Here is a 12,957-nt window from a genome sequence, read left to right as displayed (position 1 = left end):
GTTTATGTACTTGTTGTTGTGTAGATTACCATTTCAGAATATTTTGTGGAGGGGTTAATAAACAGGGGAGTAGACTGCATACATGTGAATGGATATACAGCAAACCAATGCTATACAATGTCAGGAGCAGCCCCTAGATATCTTCACTGCATTTCGACAAAATTTCTCATTGCTGTTTAACATGAACAACAGAGGGCGCCATTGAGACACCAATAGAACTTTCAACCACTCAAACATGGTTCTTTACTTCCTTCACTGTTACTAGGAACCCATTGATGAGGTACTTGAAAACCAAGAGGCTTTGACTTCCACAGTCAATAATCTTAGAACAAGGGTGAAAGTTCTTCAACAACAAAACAGCAAAATTGAGAGCATGCTGGCTGCAATTATACAAAGCCAAGGCATTTCATATGAAGAGGAGGATGGTACTGAGATCTCTGAGTAACCATGTCAACAAGCACTTGTTCCTGGTTACTACTGTTGTTGTGTAAGGCATAGTGATGGACGACAATTTCAAAATGGCTGTCACTCCCCCACCCCCCTCCTTCCCCTACACATGTTGCGTGAATAGGTTGGTAGCCCAGTAGCAATAAGAAATGTGTCTGATATAGTGAATATGATGTCATGTGGCTGTAATACCTGTGCAACATTTTGTATGTCAGGCTTATGAAATCAAATGAATTCTTGGAAAATTCACAGCATTGTTTTATCTGTGGCTGATACAGTCATTCCATGACTGAATGTGAAAAGATCTATTTTTTCATATAAATACTCATATTTTGCATAATCATATGAAACTAGAATCACTGTACAATGTGAATAGAAATGTTCTTGTCAAACGTTTAAAGATCAGCTCTTAGAGCTAATTTAGAATTGTCATCCATGCATCACTTGCCCTCAAAAAAAATCCTATACACTGTATGACTTGTAACATCTGTTGTTGGAATTTGAGTTCTCGCGGGAGCAATTGTGCCTAAGGAGCTGCTCCACTGTCAAAATTTTAATTGGGTACAGAGGCTAGAAAGAAGAGACAAAAATTGCAACTTTGAGAGTTGCAAGAAGCTTTAAACATTCCAAAATTTACATTCAGACCAGACAAGAGGCAATCTTTTGTACTGTTAATACATTCATTTTTGTATACCCTATCACGAACACAGTATTTCTTTGTGTAAACAATTGATGTTAATGATCTCAGAACATTTTATATAGTATCACAGAACCAAGGACATTTTGAGAGTAAAATAAAATTTTTAAGAAATTTCATTATTGTTTTCAGTAGAATTCACTATACATGAATAATATCTTTTACAAGTTGTATGAATATATATATATCTTTGATCTAGTCAAGTTTTATAAATTTATCAACTATTTTAGGTGTACAGGGAACTGTTAGTCCACATCTAGTAATTAGATGTGGAAGAAAATCAACAAAACTGAATATATGTGGAACTGTATTCATAAACTTATTAATTGTAAATATACTTTTGTACATAGGATTCATGATTTGAGAATCTTAGTCAACTCATACTTTTTTATCTCTCTGGGCTGAATTATCATTTTAATTTGTATATCCTGTTTCAATAACAAAGAGAACACATTTATTAAGCTGGGATTCTCATGAAGTACAAACTTTTAGAACTATTTCATCTTAGGTTTCAGGGTTCCCCAAAGCTGTTTTAACAGCAAATGAGGATGTACTCTTTTTACAGCAATACATAAATATTTCACTGTTGCTGTAGTTATTGATTGTAGTATCGAGATGGGTAGAATTTGGTTTGGATCATGCTGCGTCATCAGCCACAAGAGGCTGAACCTTTCTGCACAATATCAAGAATAACTTTTGCAAAACCAGGGCTTATGTGGCACATAGCACAATTAAAAGTTAGGCTGCTTTCCCTTGGGTGTCCGTAAAGTACCTGCAGGGCCTTACAGTTACATACATGATTTGTCCCACTGCTGCCACCATTGTAACAGCATGATTCACCCAATCAAGAATCAAACACCATGTATTTCTCAGTTATTGCAAACTGTACTGCGAGTCAAAGTCTGTGAAAGTTATTTTTCTTGGAGCATAATCTTTGTGCTTTTTCTCAATTTTTGAAAGAACAAACACAAAATGCCTAGTTTGCTGACATGTAGGACTGTAGAAGCATGTCTTTACTTGATTTTCCATGTGAGAAAATAGTTGCCAGTATTATGCAGCAATATATCATTTGTTCCTTTTAACGAATTTATTATGTATCAGGCATAATCATCAACATCAAAGATTCGTTGAAAGTTTCAAGCTATGAAAGTTTTCAATTTCATATTTACTTCCAAGGGTCCATCAAAACTATCCCTTACTCCTTTGATTAATGTGAGGCTGACTGCTAAAAATTTATCCTTTTTCAGCAGAGTCCAAACTTGTAGACTATCACAGTACACATGGCATTCAAATGACAAATGTGGCTGACCATTTGAGTTTATAATGGTAACAAACATCAGGGTTATATTTATGAACAACAGAATGGATACATTTATAATTGTAAGTGAAATTTTAGAACGATGAAATGAAGATTCACAGGTATAATGTTGTATCTTTAATTTTTCCGTTATTGGATTTTATGAGTAAGAGTGATATGTTTGTATAAAATATGTTTGTTGCACTTCACTAACTGTTTGTAGACATACCTAGTGATCATTTTGTCTTGACCCCAACGCCATAGCTCGTTCTGTCATGTGACTCACTACTGCAGTTATGCGATATCATACTTCCATCAGATGGTAAATTTTTGCATATTATTTGCCGCTTTTTGTAAAATTCCACATCTTTTAACTATTTTAAGCAGAATGTGTATTGAAGAACCTCCTCCTGCAAGTGACCATGCACACTGAAATGTGTAAATTTACATGATTTGAGGAAGTCGTCTGGGTTTGCCAAGAAAACAGGTGTGCATAGTCAAAAATTTCAATCGAAGGAGAGGTGCAAATTGAGCAACTTAAACAGTCTTTTGGAAATAAAATTTCAAAATTTAATGTATTGCAATGGTGATTTCACCACAATAGCCACATATATAACCCATTTACAAGGCACATACACAGACATAGAGTTGTTGTATTTGTGTTGGGTTGGTAGAGGGGGCCTCTGTATGGCATGTTCTGTGTGATTTAAATAGCAATTTTTCACTGCAAGCTTTTTATGTTACTGTAACCCAGATTTTCATTTGCAATTTTGTAATTTGTAGACTTAATGACAGTTATCGTTTCAACATTTTAACTGAATTTTTTTAATATAATGTGTTTATCAACATTAGTTCCTCAATTAATACGGAAATCATAGGTATGTTTTTGTGAATTATGATTGAGAACATGTACTTTTACCAAACCTTAAACACATTTGGTGTCTTTGCCGTGGTTTTTAAGAACCATAGTAACATAGTGCACTGGTACACCAGGAGAACACTTGTACAATGACCTTTGAACTCTTGAATCTGCTGCCTTTACTTCATTAAAAAGATAGTAGCTGTAAATTTTGATTGCATTTACCTAATTTTTGTTTTCGGAAACAAGTCAGTTTTGTTCTATCCCATTATGTGTGATAAAAACGTATTGTGCTCACAAACACCAAACATTGAGTGCAGTATGCAGTGTTGTCATTGACAACTGGATCCCTGTCTTTACTGAAATTAATGTGTCAACTATTACTTCGGACAGACTCTGATTGCACAACTACTGCTGCCTTAACAAGTTGAACAGTAAGTTTTTCAATGTGATTTTGGGATTAGAATGAAGAAACTGAACTTTATAGCCAGAACTACAATCATTTAGAAGATCAAAAGTTCAGCTAATAAAGGTTTAAGATAAACGCTGATGACAAACACATGTGAAAAAGTTTCAGAAATTGGAAACGAATGCTCCATATTCAACTTTCTATAGGAGTTGTCAGTGTCCAATCCAGCCCCCTCAGTCTCCTGAAAATAGATACGACTATCATTACTTAGAACAGTAGCCTCAAACTAAAAATCTTGTTCACAGGGAACGTTGAATTGGTCCTCAGATCTCTTCAACATAATGTTGTCAGCATTTATGTTTCTACATCTGTTTCCTCGAAATATTTTGCTACAGCCAAACAAATGCTGACACATCTCACATTTTAGGAATACTTTGCGTACATGTAAGACTGACCTAAATGCAATAATCAGACATTGCAATACACTCTACTGCGAGATGTACAAAGCGGTGACTTTTTTCTGAAGTATAATGCTGCATAGAATGGCTATTAGATCAATGCAATGGCATTTTGGTATAGCATATAAATACAGAAATTTATCCATGGCTTGGAGAAGGTCATTGGACCCTTCAACCTCTGTGATGATAATGCTGTAGCTTGCATAGGCCTCCTTTCAAAGTTGACAGCAGTACAATAATAAATGTATTCGGTAAGTTTATTAGAGAGAGAGGGTTCATGTCTCTGCATGTGAAAAGTCCAACAATGTTTTGTGTAGCGGTATCTGTGTAACCGTAAACTGTACAAGGTTATATTGTGGCTTGTTGTCAACTCATTCTCAGGTGTTCAAGAACAGGGATGTTCTCAGAGAATCCCAAACTTGTTTCAAGCCTATACACTTTGGGATATTTTAGATTACTTTAAACCCCTTAAAATAGAATATAAACTTCAAAGTTATACATTTTTTCCTCTGAAATTGCTTACAATATCTAAATGTCTTTCAATTATATTGCTGTTGGTAACAAGAATAATGGTATATTCTCTAAATATTTTCGAATATTTTTAAGAGTAACTTTCCACTCTCAGATTTTAAAATTCAAAGGCAAGTGTGTATTTTCTATTCAAAACTTTTAAAAATAAAATTTCTCTATATAAGCATAAATGAGTTCTGATGTTCTCTATTGATAAGAACACACATAAACACACAGGGGGACTTAAAGGTATGCAGTCACCTGTAATCTAAATATGCCCGTATATGGTCAAAGGGAAGTTCCTTGGTATTCAAAATGCCCATGCGAGGGCGCTGTTTTGAAAAAGCGGCCACCCACTTAAAATCTGTGATTGGTTAGATTTTCTCTTTCCATGGTAACTATGGCAAAATTGGAACAGGTGACGGTATACCTTTTAGGGTGATTTGCATTAGTACTGGTATAGTTATCCAACTCATTACAAGTGAATGTGCTGAGAACTTGTCCATTTTACCCTTCCAATCTACTTTCTGAAACATTCATGAAGTAATTTATTTAACATAAATGGGAAAATTATTAAGGACAGACCACTGCAGCTCTGGAGGCTTTTTGTATATTCATATTTTGAGAAACATTTACATGCTATCAAAACCTGATCATCTTCCAGGGCATTGCAATTTATTGATTGCCCATGCGCTCTGGTTGTGAAATGTTTGTCTTTATGACGATCACCTCAGCTCTGGTTGTGAAATGTTTGTCTTTATGACGATCACCTCACATTCCTAAAGACCGGTGATTTCATCGAAACAACTTTGTTGTTTGATAGTCAGAGGAGCACTAAGATTGGAGATGTATGACTTTCCATGATGTAAATTCTTTTAATTTTAGTCTCGCGAATCCGCGAAATGGATTGATATGTTACAACTTGGAAGAAGGTGTATGATCCCTTTTGAAAATAGCGCTCAAAACTTCCACACAAGCATAGATACAAGCACATTAAATTCTCACTTGCAAAGACACACTGACCTTTGGCAGACATATTTGTGATTTCCAAGGACTCAAACGTACTGTAAAGGACTCATTTGAACTCTCGAAGACAAACTTTATTGTTTGCCACGGCAGAAGTTGGCAATCATTTTATATCTCTCAAATAACCCTACATGTATGGCAGGAGGTCCGCATATATCTAGCATTATGATTATAGTTGAAATAAAATAACCATACAGTTTCCAGACTATTTATTAAATTTAGGGCACATTTAGTGCTGATACACTAAAGAACAGCCCAAGTTCTCGCAAATTTAGATCCGCTATTTTAAAAAAAGTGTCTTGTTGGTGCCCAGGAAGAGAAGTCCAGCTCCTGTATATCAGTGTATTAAACTGGTGGTAAACAAGTAAAAACCTGTTTGCATGTTTGTATAGTGTCTTGAGCAGGGTGTCACCAATGAGGGTTTATCTCCGAAGTTAAGAAACACGACATTGTTCGAAAGGCTGTAAATCAAAAGCGTGTCACGTTAAAAGGTTAAATTGTATCAGTGCCGAGAATCACGCGCACAGTTTAATGAAGATTATTCAGCCATGGAAATATTTGTCTGGGTTAGGTTCGTCCACGGCACACGACAACTTCAACAAAGTAGCGGCCATTTTGTACGAATTAACCTGTGGATCTCAGTGAGTGTTCAGTATCTTTCACATTTGCCTTTCCCAACACATGAAGTATTTGTGCATTCAAAAAATTTATGCTTAGCAGTGAAACTGCGAAAACCATGATGGGACCAGGAAATGTCCTTACGATCAACATCAAAAACCTCATCGGCGACATAAAAGTACAAGGGCACAAATTTATGGCTTTGTATTTAATCTCTTTGAAACAGTGCCAACCTTTGAAATTTAATCGGGCAATTCAATACTTCCAAATTTCCCCGGTCCACCCAATCTGTAATAATCTGTAATTACTGAAGGCTCCCTAAGTGTTCATATAAAAGTGTTTTATCTCGTACGAGTGGTATCCCTGAACGAAATGTTAGACGATACTGTCTTTAACATGAGTTTTCGACTCCAAACTAAACGTTTTCCAACCACTATAATTGTTTTGAACTTCCTCGTCACGGGTTCTCTACGCGTTCAGGAGAGGATTGTAATTGCTGTATTCCTAGAACAAGGCCTACAGTCATTCAACATAACATTAGGTATACGTAGCAATCAAGCATTGGAAATCTCTACCATCTTCATTTTAGCAAATAAAGTCTAGGCAAAGAATTAAAGTAGTATTAAGTAGCTATTCAATGAACTGATATAAAGGTGTTCCAAATTTGAACACATAAAACTCAGTGTCCTTTACACTTACGAAAAATGCAGTTGAATATAAATTTTTAATACCGTAGTTTGACTTTGTTTTTAACCTAATTGAAACTTGCAACCTTTGAAGCTAATCAGGTTATTTATATACGCTTGTAAAGAATATGTATCATTCTATAAATCATAAAAATCACGCGTTATTGATTTTTTGAGTGATAACATACATGGTCGAGAGAAGGGGTTTGTGTAAAATCCGCACCTTTTCCCTCAAAGATGTAAAAGCAGTCATGTGAATAATTCCATAGTATGGTTCATTTCATCTAAACAAATACACAATAATTTACAATATGAGAAAAGAAACAGCTTTTAAAAATCTTTTGAAGAGACAAATGTTTCTAAAAATTCCATTTTAGCAAACATGAATGACAGCAGACAGAGCATTAAATAAATCTGGAATGCAACAGCGTGAGGAAACAGGAAAATTAACATATTCATTAGCAAATAGTTAAAAGGCAATTTAGATTCAAATGACAAAACACGCCAAACTTTCGCCATATATCTTCTTCTTCAGATTGTATTTGCTACAGTGGAGCAGCGCCGGTAACATATGTTGATATTTCTGAATTCGAGTGAAATCCAGTGTAGACTAAGGTCGTTATTGATAATCTGTTTGTTTGTCTTTTTTCTGTTTCGTTTGTTTGTTTTTTGAAATATGAGGAAGAAACTGAAAAAAACTACAATCAATTCGAGTGCGATCACGCAATGCTGCATGAGCCAAGCTGTCAGCCGGCCATCGCTTATTTTCGACATGCCAAGATTCCCCGGCACAAACGCTGTAGGGTCGAAATCATTTCAATGTGAAAAGTTTCCTTATTTGGGGTGTGAACGGACTGTCAATCGGTGATTGCTCTACAAATATCACGGATGGTGTCATATTCACAAACAATGTGATCTTTTGTTCTGCAGTTTTGATCGGCAGTTTATTTAAGCCTTTAATTTTGGAACGCGGAAATTTTCCGCGTTCTGGATTTAGCCTATATACAGAGTACAGGAAGTCCCGTGATTGGCCCCCCGAAATGACTAAAAAGTATGCCCTACATAAAGATATTTTTTCTGATGATGAGATCTCGCTGCCTGTAGCTTTACCCCAATAATGACGGAAGCAGGCAATAGTGCGCTTATAAAAACAGACTTCATGAATAGATTTGTATCACTCTAAACCTGTGGTTTAATGTCTAGGCTTAATTTTTCGTTAATTGTAACTTTTCTGTTTTCGCAGAGTCAAAACTAGTAGATTGTCATAGTACATATGGCATGTAAACGACAAATGTGGCTGAACATCAAAAGTTTTGTAACAAAACTTAGGGTTATTTTTATGAATGACAGAAGCGATACAGTTATGAGTGAAATTTAAGAAGCGTGAAATGAAGATTCACAGGTATAATGTTGTATCTTAAATTTTCTATCATTGGATTGTAAATTTTATACGAAACAGTGATTTTATTACATGTATGTTTGTAACACATCATTAACTCGTGTAGAAATTCCTTGTGGTCATGTTGTCTTGGCTAAGTGAGATACACATACTCTTTCTGTCATCTAACATTCTACTACGGTGATGCGATGCTTGCACCAGGTGGTAGAGTTGCTTTATGTAAGATTCCACATACAGAATTTGTATTGAGGACGCTCCTCCTGTAACTGACCATGTTATTGAGTGCACACTCAAATGTATAAATTTACATGACTGGAACGAGTCGTTACTCTATTAGCCAAGAAAATCCTATTAATAAGATGTACATGGTAAAAAAAATTCATCCAAGGAGAGATGCAAATTGAGCGACTCATAAATAGGCTTTCGGTAATGAGGTATCGAAAGTTAATGGCGCTTCGACTGTCATAGACACACATATCCAATTTACACTGCATAGACTAGAGTTAATGACAGTGATCGTTTTACACGATTGGAACAAATTATGAAGAATTGGATCCTTATATTTTTCAAAATTATATTTTTGGGTGTCCTATATCTGAAAATTGCACTAATACAAGTTACCCATAAAAACAAATGCATTGCGCAAAGAGAAAAGCAGATGAGTTTACATTTGCAGATTGAACCGATATCAGTTCACTATCCAATTATTCAAAATTAGTTCCAATCGTGTTGTTTCAACATTTGAATCAAATATAATGTGTTTATCAACATTAGTGCCCCTAATCATAGGAATGTTTTTGTGATTCAAGATTTAGAACGTATACATTGACCAAATCTTAACCATAACTTGTATCTTTGCCATGGTTTTAAGAACCATAGTTACATAGTTTAGACATATTTCATTTCTCCTGACCTCAAATAATCAATATTAATATATTTATAGTGCACTGGTACACCAGGAGAACATTTGTACAGTGACCTTTGAACGCTTAAATCTGCATCCTTTATAGTCGGGTCGGAAGGTAGGGTTCCCATGCACCCCATGGATGTATTTTTTAACATACATTTTTGTAATCCTTAGGGTCTATATTTAATGAATTTTGATGTTCCCAAAATCAAATCGTGTCCATGGGGTTCATTTGGCGCCATCTTTGCCGCCATCTTGGCCGCCATCTTGGATTTCAACAATGGGGTAGGGGTCACGTATCTACCGCTCGACGGAAACAGAAACAATAAAATACTATAAACGTTACATTTTTAGAAAGCCAAGATCATGGCCTTTTCATTGATATATAACTTAATAGGGATTAATTAATATTCGAACGTCGATTAGACTTTATATCGGCCATTGGCCGTAAATCGTAAAATTTGCTAAATTTCACACCCAATAATTAAGTTCCCGTTCCTCCAAACAATTTTCATAAGGTATTTATATATTTTTTGGAAGAACTGAGTGCAATAAACAAGAAAAACAACATTAAAAGTATGTGTCTTGAGATTTAGTGGGTGCATGAGCTTGTTTTCTTATTACGCGGTATGCCACATATCCGTGTCTAACATATAGGGTAGGGGTAATGTTTCCCTTTGTGTTCGAATCATGAATGATGAAACCATAAAAATGTTACATTTTTTGAAAGTGCTGCATCAGACCTTTCTAAAAATATATAGATTTATGGGGTAAAATTTATATTTAAAAGTTACAAAGCTTAAACCTTTCGGTTTGTGTCGATTTCAAGTGATTTTTTAAGAACGAAATTACAACATATGGGGTAGGGGTAATGTTTCCCTTTTTGCCTCGAATCATGAATTACGAAACCATATAAGTGTTACACTGTTTGAAAGCTCTGAAATGGCCTTTCCAAACATGTATAGTTTCATTGGGAAAAGTCCATATTTGAAACTTACAAAGCTTATGCCTTTCAGCTTGTGTCAATTTTAAGTGATTTTTTTAAGAACGAAATTACAACATATGGGGAAGGGGTAATGTTTCCTTTCTGCCTCGAACCATTAATTATGAAACAATAGAAATTTTATACCGTTTGAAAGCTCTGAAATTGGCCTTCCTAAACATGTATAGTTTTATTGGGAAAAGTCCATATTTGAAACTTACAAAGCTTATGCCTTTCAGCTTGTGTCAATTTTAAGTCATTTTTTTAAACAAAATTTTAATATAAGGGGTAGGGGTAATGTTTCCCGTTCTGCCTTGACCATGAATTATGAAACAATATAAATGTTATACCGTTTGAAAGCTCTGAAATTGGCCTTTCTAAACATGTATAGTTTATTGGGAAAAGTCCATATTTTAAAGTTACAAAGCTTATGCCTTTCAGTTTGTGTCAATTTTAAGTGATTTTTTAGACAAAATTATAATATAAGGGGTAGGGGTAATGTTTCCCGTTCTGCCTTGAACCATGAATTATGAAACCATATAAATGTTATACTGTTTGAAAGCTCTGAAATTGGCCTTTCCAAACATGTATAGTTATATTGGGGAAAGTTGCATATTTGAAAGTTACAAAGCTTAAGCCGTTCAGTTTGTGTCAATTTTAAGTGATTTTTTGAACAATATGCACAAAACAGTTAGTCCGTTGGCCAGGTATCGAAATCATCCCCTCTAAGGCATTTTACCCACTATGATTTTCTGTTAGCTAGTATTCTCAGCTGTCATAATCTGCTTATTTTCCATTTAACTGATGGTGTGTGAGAGTGTAAAGACTTGTTTGTGAAGGGCTGTCACGCCCTCCGTAGTAAAATAGGAATGGGTTGGGGTAACATATTTACAGCTAGTCGGAAACAAAAACAAAAAAGTACCATAAACAATACATTCTTAGAAAGCCCAAACATAAGCTTTTTACTTTTTTGATAATTATTCGACTTTAGATGGCGCCAATATTCCGTATGTACATGGCGGTCAGCAGCTGAACCATTCACATAACGAACGTTGATATGGCATGAAACTTCGGTAAATTCATTCAAGCAAACTCTTGTTTGATTAAGTTGATAGTTTTCCTTTCTTTTTATTTCGAGTGTTTGCCATGGCATGACTGAAACGAACCTCGAAACGAAGGCTGTACGTATCTATATTAGTCCGAGCCTGAGCGTGATCTGAGAGCAAACAGATCCGCAGATAATGCGAATGATCGCAACCGTTACCAACAGACTCATTATGCGGAGCCATGCCCCAAACGCCTAACTAAACTTGGCACTAATCATGATCCCAGTCCATTCGAGCCGGGCTTTAAGGGAAGTGCGGTGGCCTTTGAAAGACCCTTTGGTTTGGTTTTGTACCGTAGTATAGGAAGAAAACCCGACCTGTCGTCGTTGCTGTGAATGTTTGTGTTGTTTTTAGCTTCTTTTTTTCCTATTTGAAGAATCGTCTTTGCAGCCTTCCATCCTGCGTTCTGTGTAGCGAGTGTCTTCGATCGCTCTCTTAAGTTTGTGATGTACAACTGTCTTGAGTCCCGGTGCTTTATTGGGTGTAGAGGTAAATAGTTAGATATCAGGGTGATAAATTGGTTGCCGCAGTGTCTTTCCAGGTGTTGCCACTTTTGAAGGAATTCAACACTCGGTATTTTGGCCTGGTAAGTATTCTTTAAGGTGTACCTGTAGGCTACGTGGTACTGAATAGGGGCCACTTAGGTTTCAACACATTCGATACTCTTGGCTTTCGCTTATACCCCGTTGTATGAGTAACTGGGATCGGAAATGGGAAAGGCTTAATTAATATCCATCTTTGCTAATATTAATTCTCGTTTGGCTTACAGATGGCCACCTCTACTTGTTTCGGTGAAAATTTGACTTTCAATTGGACAAAACATTTAGTATGACTTTCTTCTGTGTGTTATTTAGGCCTATGAAAAATATGAAAATTGCATATATATTGTTGTCAAATATCTCAAATCTTAGATTGTTAGAGATAGGCTTAGGCTTCCCTGTAATCATACAAATGAGTTAAATGGGAATTTATTGGAGTAGATTACAGTAATCGAAGAGAATGGTTGACACTATAGAAAGACTTATCTCGGATTGCGGGGACCTAACTATAAAAGAACAGCAAAGAATACTTGCCGGATGCATTGACTGTTCATGCATAGTACAGGCTAGTACAACATGGAATGTAAAACATACAAATCAAAGAAGTGGCAAATTTTCTCAACTTTTCACAAAGTTTATATTCCATCATTACTATCAGGATTAGGATTTTCCCAATCTATAAATAAGCTATTACTTGATTACACCTTGATTCAGCATGACTAACATTTTGCATTTGCCACGCAACCAGCCATGCCCGTCCCTGGGATCGCGAACAATGCCTTTAACGAAGCTTTTGAACGCTTTTTGTGAATTGTGTAAGAATGTCCTCTCTGTGGAGTATAATGTGTGAAGCCGTTGTCTAGCTCGCTTGACTCTGATGATTATGTTGACTTATTTTTTCTGCTGGTGGCTGATCTAGCTCGAAAGTTAGATCAATCTAGTCTCTCTGATTCGATCATGCTGGTGAAAATGGTATCTTCACGCATTGACCCTAAAACGTCCGTTTGTAGGGTCTTT

General features: G+C 35.8%; 1 protein-coding gene across 4 annotated transcripts in view; it reads left to right on the top strand.

The window, feature by feature from the left end:
• The window catches only part of LOC139142381 (transient receptor potential cation channel subfamily A member 1 homolog), a 45,466-nt gene extending 41,957 nt beyond the window's left edge, over positions 1-3,509 (top strand). For all 4 annotated transcript variants that reach the window (XM_070712297.1, XM_070712296.1, XM_070712294.1 and 1 more), the window contains one exon: positions 266-3,509. In XM_070712297.1, coding sequence (XP_070568398.1) covers positions 266-445 — 180 coding nt within the window. In that variant the 3' untranslated portion in view covers positions 446-3,509. The remainder of the gene's footprint in view (positions 1-265) is intronic.
• The last annotated feature ends 9,448 nt before the right edge of the window (positions 3,510-12,957 follow it).

Source organism: Ptychodera flava, chromosome 10, assembly GCF_041260155.1.
Source record: "Ptychodera flava strain L36383 chromosome 10, AS_Pfla_20210202, whole genome shotgun sequence".
Lineage (NCBI taxonomy): Eukaryota > Metazoa > Hemichordata > Enteropneusta > Ptychoderidae > Ptychodera > Ptychodera flava.
Note: the sequence above shows the minus strand (reverse complement) of the source record. Positions and strands in the feature narration are given on the sequence as shown.